Genomic DNA, 20,512 nt, shown 5'->3' on the forward strand with positions numbered 1-20,512 from the left:
AGCTCTCTGCAACATCACTCAGCAGCTGCAGCATCACTGGGAGCAAGCTGCAAGAGCCGAATGGTTTGAACAAGGAAAGTTAGCTCTGTACCCAGACCTCTTTGCTTGGGTTACTAAGTTTAATGACACTAACAATTCATTCTTGGGTTTGCTTATATGCGTTTCTTCAGACCGCATTAACTGCATGGAGTGTTTGCTCTGCCCTAAAAGCTAACTGTTAAAAATGAGAGGTGACAGTTATACTTGGCAGAGAGAAACAATGAAGATAAGATGTGGTGGACTACTGGTGGAAGACTGTGATCTGGGAAGAGGTTTCGAACTCGCCTGAAAAAGCAACCAGAAATCAGCATAAGGGACCGAAGAGCCAAGATAAAAACAAGCTTGCCCTACAGAGTATGTAAATTAAGATCAGTAACTGAGCAAGCAAGGTGCTAATTGTCTGGTTTTTCAAAGAGAAATCTGAAGAAAGAGGAAATGCAAGAACCCCCTGATTCCAGCTGCAGATTACAGCAGAACGTCTTCATTCTAAATTATTGCCAATGAGATCACACTGATAGGGCAGTGTTAGAACGGAACTCTTCTCTCTTTAATCTCACCCCAATGAGTATTTGCAATGTCTGCTGCTTCCTGTACTAATTAAGTGCTATTATACAGCCTGCTTCCTTGGCATCCAGACCTGACAATCCCCCACGGCTGATCCAAGATCCTCTACAGAGGGTGGAATTGGTGCCAGTGACAGCACTGTAACGGGAGGTTGTGGATCTTTTTGTTTGTTTGCCTTGTAAATTCGGTCAGCTCTTCGGCACTGTCCCATAGATAGAAAAAGTGTCACCAGCTCTCTCCAAAATGCTGGGATACATCAAAGGAAAAATTAATTATATTTCTTTTTCTATCCTTAAAATAAATACATTTTTAAAAATGCAGGTAGACATTAAGAAAGAGTGGGAATTTTCCGTGGCAGAGCAAGGGGCGTTCCTTGCCCTTCCAAAAGGTACATCCTATGGCCACAGGATCACAGAATGTCCCACTTAGGAAGGCACCCACACCAACCATCAAGCCCAACTGCTGGCTCCACGCAGCTCATCCTGAAGCTCCCACATCCCCTGTCACCATTCAGATGTAACCAAACCCCCAAGCTAACAAATACATTTACACAAACAACGCTTGGTCCAGTAAGAAATGTCAAGGACTCAGATGGCAACAAAATGGGCTCTGCTGGAACCGACTGTGAAATGTAGCAGGATGAATGGTGGTTAGAGACTGCGACATTTGGTATGAAACTATCTCCCTCCTTTCTAACTGTAATAGAGTCATTTCATATTTTAACACCTACGGGCCTGGCGCACAGCCTTATTGGCAAGTTGCTGTGTAAATACATGTTTTGAAAGATCCTCATGGGCCCCTTCCAACTCAGGATATTCTAAGAACACATCAGCATAGGAGAGAAGAGAAAGAGTGTGGACACTTGCTGCTGACAGAACAGAAGGCAGTCACAAGATGGAGGTAATCAGATGTGTAAGAAGGGACACTAACACTCAAAATTGAGTCATTAAGAAACAGTATTACTGGCAAGGCAGCCTTCTTGAGAGCTTCGTGTTGACACACGAATGATGGGCAGAGTAGCTGAAGATGATTAAATTGCTTTGAACGTGGAATCACTCTCCTGCAGCTATTTTCCATGTAGAAGGGAGGCTATGTGTACCACCATAGCCTGGTATTCCAGTTTAAACACCTCTTTGCACTGGTGCCAGGAGAGGTGCTGCTGCATGTCACTGCCTGGAAAGCCCTGGTGGGACAACACCAAAGTCATCAAAAGGCATACTTTCAGAGTCTTATCTTGCCAATCTCTAGATTATATTCCATAAGAGGACAAGAAAACTAACACCAAAATTGAATTTTCTGTTGGTTTTTTTTTCAGTTTCCTCAGGAAGTGTTCCTTCCCTTAACATCAACAAGTCAATGCACAGCACTGAGTAGAGACACCTAAATTCCCTTTCTCTCCTCATTCCATGCCAACTCAGCAAGATGGCCTTCACTTATTCAAGGTAGCTCATATATTTCTGCAGTGCTCAGAGGAGCAGACATACCCCTTCGATGTGTTCCTCCTATAAAAACTTCCCTGCTCTATATTTCTTTGCTTCCTTTTTCTATTTCCTGATGTATTTCTCACCACCTCCTGACTCTCCCATTAAACTTGGGGCCTTTGTGTCCATTACACAAGCTCTTTGTGCTGCTAAAGCCACGCCACGCAACAAGTACAGCCTTTCACCTAGTTGGCCACAGCACCGAGTCTGTTCTCTTCCCATTGCCCAGGCTAGTTTTGTGCCCAAGAGCCAAACAAAACCTAGAACAAGTGCCACAGAGAGCCTTGCCAGCATTACAGCCTGTGCTGCAGAAAGATGATAGCGCTGTTGCTGGGTGGTTTTTTTGTTTGTTTTGTTTTTTACAGGAACCTTTCTATGGTCTGCTGTTACATTATTACACAGTTATCTATGTGAAATATCTAGGACATGAAATGAGGAGTTGTATTAAAGACTTCGTATCAATGTGTATCTAAAAGATACAATGGCAGATTCTGCTTCTTCCCAATTGATTCTTCTTTCTTATCAGTGTATTTCCACCAATTTCCACTGATACATTTATTTCATTGACCACTGACCTGATGGACTATGATCATCAGTCCACACTGTGAGTCACAAAAATCCATGTTTTTATCTCTACAAGGTCAAAAGAGATCATGACTTTGAATCTGCTTTTGGACACAGAGGGCAGACCTTGAATTAGAACACTGGACAAGCAAAAATATGTCATGAGTCTGCAAATCTAAATTCCATTCAAAATATCTGGCATTGTCATGGATCCCCTCTACTTTCTTTCTCATGATAAAATATCCTTGGTGAAGCATAAAGAAATGCATCCTAGGGCAATTAATTGCAGATAGAAAAGAAAGAATTAAAATAAAGAATATTTATATGTACTAAAAATGCAGTTTTCAAACTGAGGTCTGTAGACATCTCAGTGTTTACGGATCTGAGTGTTCAACAAAGATAGCCCAAAAATTCACATTCACTAAACACAGATCTCTCACTGGGAAACTCTTCAGGAATAAGAGATCAAAGCAGCAAACTACTGCCATATGGAACTAGTCAATATAGATTTGGCCGTCAGCCTGATTTCCCTTAGGATTCCTTTCCACACATGGAATCCTGGAAGCTCACGGCTTTCACCACAGTGGCCCAATGGCCAACGTGAGCCAAGCTCTGGTGTGGGTTCTGTATTACTATTTAGCAAACAAAACTTGTAGCAGTCTCACTTTCACAGTTTGAGCCTGTGTTTCCTGTGCAAGGTCACCAGGATGGGAGCATACCCAGCTGAAGCACTGCCACGGCAGCCTCAGCTACATGGTGCTGAGAGCACAGAGAGCACAGCCTTAGTTAGCACAGTGGGGGTCAAACCATCCCATGTGCCATGCCCCATTCTGGGACATTCCCACAGCACAGCACAGAGGTTACAATGGCAAAATTTCCCACATGACATGCAGCAAGCTTCGGGTCCACTTTTACACCGTTACACCAGCAGTGCCCTGCTGACGTTTGTTATTACTGTCCTTGTCAGAGGTCTATTTTGAACTGAACTAAATAAAGTCTTGGGAAAACATTCATTTCTGACTTCCATCATCCCGCGCTGCAGGAAGGACTGTTTAACGGTCCAAAACCCTCATGCAGCAGCAAGACCAGGCAGAAGCGGGAGCCTTTAGGATGCCTTGGCGTGAGAATGGCACCAGGTGGTTCTCACTGGCATGGAAGTGCTGCATGTTCCTTGACTTTGCTCTCCATTCCTACAGCCTGTGTACGGCGTGTGGGTGGAAAGGGAGGGGAGCAACGGCTTCTTGAATGCCCACTCCCTGTTCTCAGCTCTTTCATATCAATTCAGAGCCTGAAGTGGGGCTGGGGCTCTGGCCAGGAACACAACAACACCAGGGTTGCAGACACTGCTCTGCTTCCTCAAAGGAGGTCGTCCCCTACCCCCTGGATAGCAAGATCACAGGATCACAGAATCATTAATGTTGGAAAAGGTGTCTAAGATCACGAAGTCCAACCTCCAGCATGCCCACTGACCACGTCCCTCAGTGCCACATCCACACAGTTCCTGAACACCTCCAGGGATGGTAACTCCTACCACCTACCTCCCTGGGCAGCCTGTGCCACTGCCTCACCACTCTTTCTGAAAAAAAAATGTTTCCTAATATCGAATCTGAGCTCTCTCCTTTAGTAGTGACATGCAATAGATGGCCAGCCAGAGAGTAAGCAAACACTGTGAACTGAATTTTGATGGTCAGCCATAGGGGATCCTACCCCTCCTTTTGCAGACCAGGTCAGAGAATGGGGTCTGAGTTACAAACCCAGTGTTGTTCTTGACCTATGATTTGGTCATACAGCAGAAAACCACCTTTGTGCTGCAAGTCAAGAGAGGCAATCTGTACCCTAATAACATCAATGTATGAAGCCTACTTAGAGTCAGCTAGAGACACTGAAGGAAAGAAAAATGTGCCCTTCATTTCTTAATGAAAAGAGTCACAGGGGAAGATGCCTATTGCCAAGAAAGCCATTGATCATGATTGCCTCACCCCAAAAAGCAGCTACAGGTACCCTCAGGCATGGGATAGACACCAGTGAAAACACCACTCAGTTGGCTTTGCCCTTGTGCCTCAACACCTTGTGCAACATCCTGGCAAGGATTCTGTTATTACAAAGCGCCCCAAGGCAAAGAAAGGATGGGGCTGTCGCACTGCTTAGCAAAAGTGTTGCCCAAAGCAGGAGATTGCCTTCTGAATGGGACCAATCACTCCTGTGACCGAGGGGCAGCTTAGAGAAAAACAATGTGTGCTTTGGCCACAATAGCAAAATGTGCTTCCTAAATTAAAAAGGGTGGTGGTAATTCTGGAGGAAACAAAAAGAGGAAGGAGAAGAAAGGAGAAGATTAAAAGAGAAGAAGGAGGGGGAAAAAAAAAAAAAGAAAAGAAAAGAAAAGAAAGAAAAGAGAAGAAAAAAGGAAGGAAAAAAATGGGGAAAAAAAAAAAGAGGAGGAAAAAAAAGAAGCTTTTAGAAGCAGGAGCCGAAAATCCTGCCGTAGAGGAGGCGTGGGATGCGAGGCGCCCCCCCCCGTGCCGTCGGGCCGCGAGTTCGCGGCCCGGCCTGGCCGGCCGCCGGCTGCTCCCTTCGCAAGATCGCGCGGGGCCAATGGCAGCGCCCAGCTCGGCGGCGGGAGGGCCGGGATTGGTGCAGGGGCTCTGCTGATCCCTGTGGAAGCCTCACCGGTACTGAATGGAGGGGGATGCTGGGGAAGCGGGGGGGGGGAAATGGGCCGAGCTTGTCTCGAAACGGAGCTATGCGGGAGGAGAAGTACATCAGTGAGGAAAAACGTAGCCTAGGGGGCACTTCGGAGCCAGCGACGGAGCTGGTGGAGCGCCGGGGCCGGGCAGCGAGAAACAAAGAGAAGGGAGGACATGAGCAGAGGAAGCGGGGGAGAGCCGGGGATCAGCTGAGCTAAATCGGGCACGGGAAGCTCGTCCCGCCAGCACGGCCCCGGGCCTCGCGTATCGAGAGGACAAAGCGGCGGCCGGCCCCATGGGGAAGGGGGGCGAGAAAGGAGAGGAGGAGTGCAAGCCGCAGGTCCGCTCCTTCACCTGGGAGGAGATCCAGAAGCACAACCTGAGGACGGACAGGTGGCTGGTGATAGAGCGGAAGGTGTACAATGTCACCCAGTGGGCTCACAGGCACCCGGGCGGCCAGCGGGTCATCGGCCACTGCGCCGGCGAGGATGCCACGGTAAGGGACGGGGCCGCTCCGGGCTCCGGCACATTCCCGCGGGCACGCGCCCGTCCATCGCCCCGCACATCGCCCCGCACACCGGCGATACCCGCGTGCGCAGCGCCTCCCCCGCTGGGCAACATCTGGCGGAGCGGTCGGGAGAGGCTCCGCTGCGGGGCTTTGTCTGCGTTCGTGCGGTGCCGGGAGTTGGGGACTCGTGGGCCGAGGGTCTCCCCCTCCTCCGTGCGCGGCTTTGGGCGTGCCGGGGAGCACGCATAGGAAGGGTTAAAGCCCGGCCCCTGTTTCACTGCCGCTCTGTTGCAGAGGTGAGCCGAACAAGGCGCCGTTCAGCTTTTCCCAGGAGAGAATTCCCCAGAGAATTGTGTTACAGGTTTCTACAGAAGAGAGGGGAAAAAAAAAAAAAAAAAAAAGTTTGCTGCTGCTACAGCTGGCTGGGTTGTTTCAGACATCTCTCCTGTTTCAGCAATTAAAAAAATAAGGGAGGGGGTTGGAACAAATTGGTTCAGAGATTGCTGCCTGCGTTTTCCCCCTAAGCCACCTTGTGCAGAAATGCATCCCAAGAGCACGTTCCCAGGCCGGGGTGAATAAATGCAGCTGCCCCCAGCTCTCTGCGGGCGGTAAGCAGAGCTGTAGCATTAGCTGCTGGTCTGCCGCAGCAATAACACCTGAGCAAGAAGGATCTGTGTGCCACAGAATTGCTAACGCTTTCCTTCAGTCTCCCTCTGCCTGCGGTTATTCCCCGCTATTTTCCTGGAAGAACTGAGATGCATTTGGTTCTTGTCCGGTTCCACTGAATGCCCCAAATGAGTAGCTTTCTGCCTCAGAAGGAAAGGGGTGGGGCTTTCTCTCCGCTGCACAAGCTGCGAGCTCCTCTGATGGCTTCCTATCCCTGAGAATTCACTGCGATTCCTCCCCAAGGAATCTAAAAGCATCTGCTGTTGCATTTGTCTCTGATCTTTGCAAGGCAGACTGAAAGACAGGGTTGTGACACCCCTTCCAGCTCCTCCTTCCCAGCATAGCATCCCTCTATGCTCAGAGAGCACTCCGTGAAGGCACAGACTGAAGGGTGCTTTGCCCAGAGCACTCACACAGAGTTCGCATCTGGTTTCCAGCTTCCCCACGGTGAATAACATTTTACCGCCAAAACATCTCACCGTTTCATGGTGAGAAAGCTTTGGCCTTGAGCCTGTTGGGGCTTTGCTAAAAAGTTTCAGTTTGAGTTGCAAGATATCACAACTGGGAGAGCTTGGGAGGAGGAAAAAGTAATGATAAAGATTCAGCTCTTAAACTGTTTCTGTCCCTGTCCCAGGACAGCTTACATGCGAGTTTCCCCTGCAAATGCCAGCAACGCTCTGCAGTCACTCAGTTTAGGCCCACTGACATGGCACACCAGTCTGGGACAGGGACAGCCTGTTGTGGCACCACATCATGCACAATTGCCTTCAAGAAATGAATAAGGCTTAGCATATGTCCCAGCACCTTGCAGCATCTCTGTTTTAGATGATGTTTGAGGATGCAAAAGAATATCTTTGTGTTGACTGCACCAAGTACTTTGATGCTTATATAGGGCTCATGCACCAATAAATAAAACTATTTTCCCCCACCAAAAGCAGCTGAGATAATTCACCCTTTCTAGAAGACGCTTGGCTTATGACTGTGTTCTAAGATGCATGACTGCATTTCTGACCAGTTGCAATCTTTCATGTAAGGCAGAAAAAAACGCAGCTGTCAAGTTCAGATATGGAGGAGAGCTCTCCCTGGTAATGTCATGACATGTTCAGAAAACAGATATGCTGCTGTCAGGAAAGCCTTGGGTAGACAGCTCTCGGTGCTTCCTACAGCAGAACTTCTGTGATCAGAAGCTCAACCCAAAGTCCTGGAATAAGGTGAAAGTTTACATGGACTTTGGTGCACTTTGGAACCAAGCTTGTTGGCTGGGAATTTGGAACTCCAGAGCCAGTTTAGGAATGGAGGTCAGCTCCCATCAAGGTCAGCTAGGCACAGTGAGCACGTACTGATCTGCCCTTCCTATTTATCATAGAATCATTAAGGTTGGAAAAGATCTGTAAGGTCACCAAGTCCAACCCCCAGCCCATCCTCACTGACCATACACCTCAGTGCCACATCTCCACAGTTTTTGAACACTCCAGGGTCACTGACTCCACCACCTCCCTGGGCAGATCACCACTCTTCCTGAGAAGATTTTTCCCTAATAATAACTTAGAGCAAGGGGGGAGATTTTAGTTGGTCCTTGCAATTAATTATTAGTTAATGGGATGAAGGAAGAATAGCTGAAGCATATTACTACTGAATTCTGTTTTTGTCTGTGTCTTGTTTGTATTTTATTTATTCATAAGGTGAAGAAGATAAGGATTTCAACATAATGAGAAAAGGAGACCATAGCCACACAAATCATTAGCCACTGACAAAGTTAGAACCCCATACTGCCTTTAACTACCCTCCCTTTTAAATCATAGGCCTTCTGGCCTCATGAGATCCATTGGTTTGCTTCCATGAGGCATGGCAGGCGTCAAGCTTTCTCCAGGTGTGACAGGATCTCAGTGAAGGAGGAGCACAGCGAGCAAAATAAAATAAGCTCTAAATGAAGTTGGAGTTTTTATGCCGAAGACCATCTCAAAAAGAGAACTGTGGCTTAGTGTGGTGAACTTATCATGGAACTGCATCTTTACAGCTCTCTGAGGTGAACTCTGCTCAAATCGAATACCCTATGAAAACAAAAGTCAATCCCCTCTCCTGAATGGCCTCCAGGCAGCAGACTTTCATAGGGTATTTATATCCTGGTGGGGATTTGCACACATTCCTGTCGGCCTACCTTCCTAGGGAATTAAGCAGGATTTAGGTGCTTAGTTGCTTAGGAAATTTCTTGGGGTGCCTTTCTCTGTCCCTCCAGATACCATTGCAGGCTTCACTGTTTATTTCCTTCTAAATAAGCAAATTCAACAGCCTCTAGCAGAAGGCTTCTCAGGTGGAATCATAGAATCATTTGAATTGGAAAGGGCTCTTAAAAGCCACCTGGTCCAACTCCACTGCAGTGAACGTTGACACCAATGATCAGGTGCTCAGAGCCTGATCTGGCCTGACCTTGAATGTCTCCATGTGCGGAGCTTTCATCAGCACAGGAGTACCACACTGAACAGAGATCGCACCTCTCTTTCACACTAACAGTCTTACACCACCCTCAGTGGAGGGAACTACTGCAAGGAAGGGCAGTGCTGGAGATGGGCAGGAACAGAACAACGCTCAGGAAGAAACAGCTACTGCTGAATCTCACAGTTACTCCTGTTTCTACTCCAGGATGCATTCCAGGCCTTCCACATCAATCCCAACTTGGTGCAGAAGTTTCTCAAGCCATTACTTATTGGAGAGCTTGCTCCAGGGGAACCCAGCCAAGACCGAGATAAAAATGTGAGTGTTTGCTAATGAGCTGGTGTTTATCATGGACAAGTGCCACCATTTTTTCCCTCTCAAAATGTCCTCCAGGTAGATTATAAAGGGGCCTTCACTACAGGCAGCTTATCCTGCTGAGACCAGTACCAGGAAAGCTCTGGAGGACAACCACAATTATGTTAACAAGTAGTAGGAGCAATAGGGACCCATGGGTGAGAAGACGTCCTATTTCAATCTAGCTGTTTCAGCAGCAACAACCCAGCAGCTACCATTTCTATCCTCTCCATATTCCCCAATCCAGTTCTGTACCTTTTCCAGACATCTCATTCATTCATTATTCAGGCACTGTGCATGACATGACTAGTTCTTGCTAAAAAACAAACAAAAAAACAAAAACAAACAAAAAAAAACCCCCGTAATTCCATCCTGCTGTTTATGGCTGGCCATGACCATTGGCATATTTGTCTTACTCAGAACAAAGGAGGTGATGCTAATGGCTCTCTGCCACTTGTAAAGCTCATTCAGAAGAGTCACTAAATGTTGTAAATCCCAACACAGCAAGGTAGTCCTGGTTCACAGCATGAGGCTTGAGTTACTCTCCTTGCTGAGGGTGCAAAGCCTCAGGGCAAAGACTCAGACCAGCCAGGGTGTTTACTCTTGGGAAAGTGCTATGAAAAGCTATAATAAAACTGTATCCTTCTTTAATTCTGGTGTAGCCAAACGAAACAAGAAATAACCAGAGTCCTTTGCATGGAACATAGACTTCCTTGCGTGCATTCAGACTTGCTTACAAACTGCATGCTGTGTCTTGCATGTCTATTTTGCAGTCCCAGCTGGTGGAGGATTTTCGGACCCTGAGGAAGACAGCAGAGGACATGAACTTATTCAGAGCCAGTCCTTTGTTCTTCTCTCTTTACTTGGCCCATATCATTGCAATGGAAGCTTTGGCTTGGCTAATGGTTTCGTACTTCGGTACTGGCTGGATCACAACTCTAATCCTTGCCTGCATCCTTACAACTTCCCAGGTAAGAAGTAGTAGGGACAGAGATATTGGTTGCCCAAATCACTACAGAGGAGATCAATGTGTGCTAAACTTTTCTTGTTAGACCCATCCAAGTAGGAAAAACATTCACTACATGTCAGGTCCCATGGTGCCTTCTGCCCCCCCCTACACAATGGTCATTATGCTTCACACGTTTTCCTTATCTCCTGTGCCTTTCCTTCTCCAGGAAATGGAGGCACTGACCTCTTCAGAACTTGCCTTCTGTCTCTATTTTCTTTTATGCTCAACTCTGTTTTCAAGCAGCAGTACAACTAACTTACTTTCCATCATTTCAGGCCCAGGCAGGTTGGCTGCAACATGACTTTGGACACCTCTCTGTCTTTAAGAAGTCTTCCTGGAACCACATTGTCCACAAGTTTGTGATTGGACACCTGAAGGTAAAGATCCTTATGGACATGGGGGTCTGTGGAAATAGCTGCAGTCACTTTGACTGTGTCAAAGCAGGACCCTGCATCTCTCAGTCTTTCCACAATAAGCAAATGCAGAGAGAATTTTCTGTTTTAAAAGCAAACAGTAGTTTAGGTGTAATCAGAACTGCACTGTTTTAGTGCAGCTACCACTAGAGGAACTGTGCTTTTACATGGATTAATTCCTTGTTCTTGTATCTGCCCAGGGTGCCTCTGCAAACTGGTGGAACCATCGTCACTTCCAACATCATGCTAAGCCCAACATATTCAAGAAAGACCCAGACGTGAACATGCTGCATATTTTTGTCCTTGGAGAAAGTCAACCTATTGAGGTAAGGCTAAGTGGCTAAAAAGTGGAAAATCATCATCTTTAAAGACATCAGAGACTGCCACTCTAAAACAGAAGTTTGCTGGTCTTGCTAAACACACAAGAATGCTAAGAAAGCAAATGCTTCTCCCATGAACTTCATTTGTCTATTGAGATCTGTTGGAAGTTACACCCTCCCAGATATTGGGAGGAAGTGTAGGATTGACTGTATAATTCCCTATCCACTTCCTATATATTTCCTAGGAAATATTATTTGGGGGTAGCTTAGGAAAAGCAATAAACAAGGGACGGTAGAAAGCTGTTAAAGAAAACTTCATTCTGCTGTATTAAAATATCAACAGGAGGGGAAAATATGGTGTTTCTAATTACTTCGCCAAGAATATTTCAAAACTCATCATCTGTTTCCACAGAAAATATCCTTGAATATTTTGGACAATGTCCTCTGCACTGGAACATTTGCCATGCATGTGGGAGGATATTGCTTGCATAGAAACAGGAGGACATCTCTGTGGGTTTTTTGTTTGTTTGTTTGTTTCTCAAGGCAAAATCTGTGGAGATTTTGATTCAATCTGAGTGTTTAAGCCAGCAAAGCTGAATTAGAAATTCAAGGCATACAGAAACTTTCTGCTTGTATAAGCTAGCTGCAAGCGATTGCACTCTCACCTCACTCTAGAGATCTTCAGGCATCATTTAATCTTGAAATAAACATTTTATTCAGAGACCAAGGGTGAAAGCCAGACCAACTGTTAATTTGTCAGGTTACACCAGATTACTGGAGTCATCTATTTACAATTTTATTACATTAGCTGTGGGCCAACAGGCTGCACACTAAACAGTAGGCAGTTAAAGTGTTGTGATGCAATCTGTCCTTCTAGAGTCAAAATGCTTAGAATTTCATAAAAACCTACACACAGAAAATAAACATTTGGTCTTTTTTTTTTTTTTTTTTTTTAAAAAAAACAATTGAACAAATATTTCTAGTTAAAAACAGCAGCAACAACTACAACAAAAAGATCTGCAGCAAGTACAGCTCAGGGAAGTACCAAATGAAAAATCTAATGCTCTCTCATCCAGCTTTTATCCTCTTAAGAAAGTAACCCCAGAAATACGTTGGGGACATACATGCCAGTAGATGGATATGTACAGAGAATATATTGCACACATAGTATTTTCAAGATGCAGAAATGTCTGTGACTAAAATGAAAGCCTCCTCCTGGAGCATAAAAAAAAAGACAGTGTCTAGAAAATACAAATCGGGATCTTCACTGTGTTGGTACATCCCATTGGAAAACATTGTGCTTGATGACTGGGTTTTGAAGTAGAGTGTGGTTTACTTAAAGGAAAAATGGAAGGTTCTCCCATTCCCAGGATGAGATCTGCTCTGCAACAACACTTTAGCCTGGCTCAAGAGCTGGCACACTGGAAATTCATTGGGCACGCCAGTCCCATGCTCATCACCCAAGACCACCAGGAAGCTTGCTTTGCTGTCCGTCTAAAATGTCCTGTCGTGGAGATTGATGGGGCAGTTCCAACTGTTTACCAGGAAGAACAGGGAAAAAAATAGATTCCTTTTCTGTCAGTCCTCACTAAACAGACTGAATTTGATCAGATTTGTCTTCGGAGGAATGTCTGCATCTGCTGTGTGTAGGTGAACCATGGTTAGATAGCAGTTGGTACAGAACAGCTCTCAGGGGCAGCACACAACTTCTAATCATGTCAAACTAGCAACACAGACGTTGTAGACTTAAATACACCTATATGACTTCCTGTGCAAATAGCAAAGGGCCACACTAGTTTTTCCGCTGTTGATAAAGCACAACTTTACAAGCCCTGGCAGATGGCAGGGCTCATGGGGCTGATGGCTGCAGAAGTCAGAAAGAGTTGGTGGTTGGGTCATTTGGGTGGAAGACTAGCCAATGTTCAGTATCCTTCTCTGCCAATGGTATCCTACCTAAGAACATACCATAGGTCAGACTTTGCTATGCCTTAGAATCATAAACTCTGGAAAAGACCGCCAAGATCATCTGGTCCAACTATCAAAGTCTTGAATTTGTGTTGGAAAAATGGCAATTCTAAGCACAGCCATAGGCAAGGCAGGAAGATCAGAAATGAATGAAAATGCCATCAGGTTCACAAATACAAAGAAGCTGTACATCAAGACCAGAAGGCTTTAAAAAGGAATTTACCCAGAGAATTATGAAGTCAGGATATTTATCCATAATAAAATACTTTCTAGCTTTGATGGCATGGGAATTTGGTCAAAACTCTCCAGTCAATAAATAAGTGTTGCAGATAATCCTCTCTTATACACTGGCGCTGTTGTCCAAGACTGAGCTTTCTCATCTTTGTCCTGCAGTACGGCAAGAAGAAGCTGAAGTACCTGCCTTACAACCACCAGCATGAGTACTTCTTCTTAAGTGAGTATCTGCAGTGTGTTCCTCCTCTTTCCCTTTGGTCAGGGGAACTGAATATCAGTTCAGTTTCCAGCCCTACTGTGTTAGCAGAACAATGCATAAGTCTCAACTCATCTTTCCCTTCCCAAGACCTCCAGTCCCATTAATGGCGTACCTGCACAGGCCTCAAAATTAATGCAGTATATTCTCACAGGTATCCAAGCATGTTTAGTGTAGCCAGCGTAGCTATAGAAAGCCAGACAAGTGGTTGAGACTGGAAAGTAACCTCTGTGTAGGAGGCTCAATGGAATACCTGCATATGATGAGTCAAGATGAACAGATGTGAACCAGAGCCTCCTTCACAGAGAAGTCACCTGTCCTTGTCACCAGCACATCGCTTCTTTTACCAGTGCTGGGCAGCCTTTCCCAGAAACAGTCCCTATATCACCAGCACACTCTCATGTCACGCGCTTTTCTGCCTCTCTGATGTCCGAAACATTTCCCTTTGCTTTGCAGTCTTCCCACCTCTGCTCATCCCCGTGTATTTCCAAATCCAAATCATCTCAACCATGATCAAGCGCAGGTTCTGGGCGGTGAGTGCCGTGTTCCCTCAGTCTTTGTGGGTTGTGACACTTGAGCAGGGAGAGAGGCCAGTGGTCTCTCCAGCACAAGAGACCTGGCAGAGGGAGGGTGGGAAGAGATCACGCTTTGCTGTGCTAATGATCTGTGTCCCTAACCAGATCTAATGGTCTAGTGTTACCAGCAGAGCCACGCTGCATGAAATAGGCTAAGAGATGCCTCATGTTTTCTCTCTTCCTCTAGGACCTGGCCTGGGCCATCAGCTACTACATGCGCTATTTCATCACATACACCCCATTCTATGGCATTCTGGGATCCCTGTCTCTCCTCACTTTTGTCAGGTAGGAGATAAAGGACCTTCCATGTTGGGCTAACCAACCCCCAGCTCTGCTATGACCCACAGGTCTTCCTCATTCTCTGCAGTCATTTGCCACACTGTGTGTTGTTTTATTGGGTATTCCTACTGCTTTGCTTTCTTCCCATCATCTCCCAGTTCTACCTCCTCACAGCAGAGCTCATTCTGGTGCTCAGCACCTTCCTCAGCCCTCGGGGTGGTTCAGCCAGGATTCTAGTATCTTTCCTCAGTCCCCGTTCTCACAGACTGCCAAATCCCAACACTTACGCATTTTCCACACTGGCCAAGGCCAGACCCTTCCATAGTGCCTTGGGCTAAACTCTTCCCAGCTCACTTAGGTGCCTCGTGAGCCCACCTGAGCACCAGAATGAAAACGCTCCCCACTTCTCACATGCAGAATAGCTCATGTCCTGCACACTACACACACACATCATTGCTTCTATGCAGAGGCCAGTGCCTCAGAAATCTGCTTCACACCTCAGATCAGTGCTCCCACCCCTACATTCCAGTAGACCCCCCCCCCAAAACTACCTCTCAGCTCTCCTTACACCTATGGAGAAGTTATTTTTGTGTGTCTTGATTCTGACTGGTCTTCTGCCCCTTTATTGCCACCAAGCTCCACGATGAACTGCTCTTGACTATTGCTGTACGACAGATGGGTGGAAAGTTCAGCAAGAGATCTGAAAACATGAACAGCAAGCACAGGCTGCCAAAATGAATCAGGCAGGGCAGGATTGGGAAGCTTACTCACTGCATGGTTATACTATTCCAGATGGTAGCACTGAATTTGTATTTCTATTTTGCATGTAATATCTGCAGCTCTTTGGCTAATACCAAAGGATGGCATTTAGTCCTGCAGTGAGCATTAGTTTTAGAAAACATTTCATCAGAGTGAAACACTTTTTTCTAAAAAACCCCACATTTTTAAAGTGAAAAGAAATGGCAACAGATATGCAAAAGCCTTCGCAAAATCTGAAGGTTTGCCTCCAGGAAACATAACGTCACTGTTCATGACTTCAGTTTTCATAGCTTCAAAACACTTCAGTCCTGTTTTTTTTCACTAAGAACTTCAAAAGATGGACAGCTGTGTGTGTAGACAACATTTTTGATTTGGATTCAACAACTGAAACCAACTGACCTAGTATCTCAAAAAATTTTCTGTTTTGATCAAGCTGAAAAATGAAGAGCATTCTCCTTGCAAAATTGTTTTCAGTTCCTCATGAAGGCTCAGCAGGAGATGGTTCCCTATTACTATAGTTCTGTTATACTCGAGTCAGTAAAAGAAGAGCCCTGGGAGCTTTAGAGAACAATGCACCATTGTAGTCAGCTCTCCCGTGGCTCAGAGCAATAAGGATACGCAATGAAGGCCACCACTCTCAATCTAAATACGTAAGGTATAGAGTTAAATAAAAACATTTCATTTTGTTTTCACCCCAGATAGGAGTAATGAGTAAAAAGTTGAGATTGTTCTAATTAGCTGACGCATGACATCAACTGTCTTATTCAGGCTTCTGTCAGACAGATGAACATACTGGAAAAGCAAACAATCAAAATCAAACTCCCAAACAGCTCTGAGACAGCTCTGTTTAATTAGCTTACCCCAGTCAGTCATTGTACGGATGTACTGCTGGTTACATTACAGTGATTGCTGAAATTACTGGTGAAAGCAGACCATCAGATCATCTGGTTGTTTTGTTTTTGTTTTTTAAAGTCTATAGGCTTGTTTTCTGGAAAAGGATGCTTCTAAACAACTGCCTTGCTATATACATCTCAGTCTCAGCGCAGTGAAACAGCTTTGGGTAAACAGAAGTGCATTTCTGTAGGCTGTTCTCCAGAGGCTAAAATTGTGGTTTACACAATGAGCAATAAACAAGCCAATCTCAAGTTCAGAATGCAGAATTATGGTAAACTTACAGAGAGAACAAAGAGAAATTGGGAGCCCCCGAGCACTAAATCTGACAACCAGAAAGTTAACACCAATAAGCAGGTGGACTTTGAAACTGCTGTATGTCCAGCAAGCAATTGCAAAGAAAATCAACTCAGAATTTCTAAACCGTGGCTTCTTTTTCTCAAGTAATTGGATTATAGAATCACTAAGGCTGAAAAAGGCCTCTAAGACCACCAAGTCCAACCACCAACCCATCCCACTGACCACATCCCTCAGTGCCCCATATCCTTGGTTCTTGAACACCTCCAGGGATGCGACTCCATCACCTCCCTGGGCAGCCTGTGCTAATGCCTCACCACTTTTTTGGAGAAGAAATGTTTCCTACTGGCCCTTCTCAATATTACATCTTTATTTAGAGAAAGGCAAAATTAGCACGAAAAATTGATCCACTCCTGGGGAAGGAGAGGAATAATTGCATTAGTCCCAGAGGTATAAAGAGAGAAAGAGAAGTTCATTGCAGAAGTGATTCTCTCTGGTTTCAATAGGAAGAGGCACTTAGTTTTGCATCTTGGGGAAATATTTTTCTCACGTGCTTTACATCCTGCTGCTCCCTGCAAACACCATCTATTTACCTCAGATCCTGGTCTGCAATATAAATGGTTGTGTTTTTTGTCTGTATGTTTCTGAAGGTTTCTGGAGAGCCACTGGTTTGTGTGGGTCACTCAGATGAATCACATTCCAATGGAAATCGATTGTGAGAAGCACAAAGACTGGCTTAGCTCTCAGGTAACGGGGAGGGAAAAGAATACCTCTGATTCCACTCACTCCAAACTGGATTAGAAATTTACTCAAAAGAGTGGATGGAGTACCAAATAATCCCCTGATGAAGGTACAGAGTGCTATAGCATAGAGCCTCTGCCCATGACCTCTCTACCATAAAGACCATAGAATTACAGCATTGTTAAGGTTGGAAAAGACCTCTAAGATCATCTAGTCCAACCATCATCCGATTCCATTTGTGTTCCCCAGAGCCAGCGGTGCTCATTTAAGGCATGGAAGTCCAAACTTCTGTATTGATTTCGGTTATCAGAAGGTTATATTTTATGTCTTCATTTCTGAGGCAGTATCAGGTGCACACATGGTATACATAGGCATACACATACGAGCAAAGAGAAATGTCTCAGTGGAAATCATCTGCTGATTCTAAGTGATAATTTAAACCAATGTGCTATCCCTGCACTGAAAACACATCAACTCCAGTTGAAGAAAGAGCTTAGCATACTTCAAAAGTGTGTAGTTTTCTAATGGAATAAGGGCTGAAATGAAGATGCACCGCTTTCTACGTACAAATGTCTTTAATGCCTGGTCAGACAAATGCACACCTTTTATTTGTGGTGGCCCAAGTCTCATTCAGACCTAGAACAATGACAGCAACTTTGGCACTGACTACATGAATCTTGTGTAACTGAGCTGAGACAAGCTCAGGCATACTGGACAACAACTAGAGGGGAGTAAAAGTAGGCTTCCTGCATCCATGGTGTTTTCTTCTCTGGTTTCCCTTCCTGATACTGTTGTTAACCATCTGGTCTCCAGCTAGATATGCTGACATTTAGGACCCTGTCCTTGGGCTGATATGTCACCAAACATGGCTATCTTCCTGCATTGCCCCTTGATCACTGTTCAAACCTGCACGGCATTGTCAGCACAACAGCTGATAGCAAGCCCTAACCAAGGATTAAAGCTTCCCATGCTGCAGTCAGCTGTCTCAGAATGGCAACCTTCTACACAATGACCGCTCATAGTAGAGGAAGGTACTTTTTGTCCTCCAGTTCCTGCCACAGGCAAGAGGAGCTTTGTGCTGATTTTAGGGTGAATAATTCATATCTATTAAGATCACTAGCATTACAGCTGCTTTCTTGCCTCCACAGCTGGCAGCCACCTGCAACATTGAGCAGTCCTTTTTCAATGACTGGTTCACCGGACACCTGAACTTTCAAATTGAGCACCAGTGAGTATGGACCCAGTATCGCTTGGTCATTACCAGGTGGTCATAACACTGGACTTGTGGCAAGGGACAGTCTGCTAAAAAAACATATGTGTGAGATGGGACAGAATCACAGAGAAGCCCAAGGTTGGAAGGGATCTCAGAAATGATCTGGTTCAAACTTTCATGGTAAAAGCAGAGACTACATAAGATTGTCTAACACCTTCTCTAGTCAAACCTTCCACTTCCCCTTTGAAGCACTACCATATTCCAACCAAAGACAAACCCAGACAACTGGGGGTTGTTGTTACTAGAGGCACGGCATCCTTCTCTCGTGCTACCCAATACTTCAGCTTTCACTCTCCCAGTTTTAATTCAGGTTTCAGTTAAGTCATTGGTACAAAACTGCAAGATACAAAGGCTATGGATTTGGATACTAAAGCTCAAGAAGTTATCTTAGGATATATTTCAGAAATGTCCTTTCCCTAAATAAAAGGGCATCAGCATTTTACGGCAGGAAATGTGGGACTGTACATACTGCTGACTACCAGGTTTCAAGAGGGGTACTAAAACCAGGGCAGTCTGTTGTCAGTGCAAAATGTAATAGAGACCACATTTAGGGTAAAGCTGACTGGTTTGGAAGTCAGCTTAGGAAATCTCCATTGAAAAGTATAGGGCAAGGTGACCCCAGGTTCTTTACCTGTTTCTGTGTTCCATGAGATGGAAAATGGGGCCACTGATAATTCAGTTTGGCAAGAAACAATTAGTACTGCCCAAAGCAAATGGGCAGCTGTCTCAGCAGAGCGAGGCTGCTTCCTTTCTTCTTGTTTGCTTTGCGTTGCACTTGTAGCATCCTTTCCTTCATAAACTGACTTTTATTGTCTCTCTTGAACACAGCTTTGTTCTGAGGACTGATAGAGCAGCAGAATAGATGTATTCTGTTCTCACAAGCCTTCTTGAAACAGCATAATGTAAAGCATGGATCTCCACCTCTCTTTCTTTTTTCTATTGGTGCAGCTCAAGAAGGCATTAATAATTGGCCCCATGAGAAGGCGGATGGAGATGCCCATCCCTTGAGATTATGCTCTAGATTTTTCTCAGATGTTTTCTCTTTCTCTATTCAAGCCTGTTCCCAACAATGCCACGGCACAACTTCTGGAAAATCAAACCCCTGGTGAAGTCGTTATGTGCCAAGTATGGAGTCCAGTATGAAGAGAAGCCTCTTGGAAAAGCATTTGTAGACATAGTTGGGTAAGGTTCTTTTAATAACATCAGCAGCTTGCAATTCAGTGTTACACAAGCATCCTATCATTTCTACTACAGATCATTAGAACACTTTGAGAAACAGCATATCAGCATTTTGTGATCTGGTATCACTAGAGTAATACCTTCATATCACAGCCCAAGGAATACCTGAAGATATGTTGATCCTGCAGAAATGGCACGGCCACACAGCCCCACTGGTGTAGTGGACTGATGCCAGATTGCAACTGCCATGGAAATGGGAAGATGGGGAGGTGGGGTAGGAAAGTGCTATCCCCCAAAGCTGCTTCTGCAACAAGAGCACTTCTATCAAAGTACTTTGAAACTGGTCAGTTTGGGGGCCCAAAGAGCAAAATAAGCAGCTCCTCTGGTATTCTAAGGTATTCATTTTGTGGGATTCATGTTCAGACCCAGTAACAGAGTTCTCCTTTCTAGGGACAAAGTGACAGAGGTTCACCAGCCAAACAAGCCTCTCTCCATTTTCTTTCCCCAGGTCACTAAAGAAATCTGGAGATTTATGGCTGGATGCTTACCTCCACAAGTGAATATGAGTCTTAATGGGGAGGTGCGAGTCACAGGGAGGGATGGGGGTAAGGGGGGAGATCACATACGTGTCTTTTACTATCAGAATTCGGTCTATTTCTATGTGCACAAATTGAGGGGAGTTTCCTGTCTTGTGAACTGCTACTGGTGTGAGCTCAGGCAACCTGTTAAATCCAGACGGGCGTAAAATGTGCTTGGCGTAGCCTTCAGAGGACAAGATCCAACGCACAAAAGGAAGGGTGGGAGAGAACAGAGAGAAGTGTCTAAAAAGGAGACATTTAGTATCTGCCCTCTACCATCTCCTCGCTATTCACTCATTCTGCCTAAAGCACACAAGCTGCTGATTCACATACATGACTTGTTAGACTTCAGCAAGCCCAGGGACAATCCTAGGACACCCGTGTCAGCTCTGCTGCAGGAACCTCACCCCATGGGGCCCAGCAGCCATACGCTGTGGCTTTCAGTCCTGC

General features: G+C 45.3%; 1 protein-coding gene across 1 annotated transcript; it reads left to right on the plus strand.

Moving 5' to 3' along the window:
* Positions 1-5,627: 5,627 nt before the first annotated feature.
* LOC306948228 (acyl-CoA 6-desaturase-like) lies at positions 5,628-20,044 on the plus strand (the record flags this gene model as incomplete). The annotated part of the gene is made up of 12 exons (XM_079537767.1): positions 5,628-5,828; positions 9,147-9,257; positions 10,067-10,264; positions 10,578-10,679; positions 10,916-11,041; positions 13,394-13,454; positions 13,947-14,023; positions 14,253-14,350; positions 16,942-17,038; positions 18,181-18,260; positions 19,362-19,487; positions 19,993-20,044. 12 exons carry the CDS (start codon positions 5,628-5,630, stop codon positions 20,042-20,044), a joined length of 1,329 nt encoding a protein of 442 aa, XP_079393893.1.
* Positions 20,045-20,512: the final 468 nt, after the last annotated feature.

Source organism: Tetrao urogallus, assembly GCF_951394365.1.
Source record: "Tetrao urogallus genome assembly, chromosome: 6".
NCBI lineage: Eukaryota > Metazoa > Chordata > Aves > Galliformes > Phasianidae > Tetrao > Tetrao urogallus.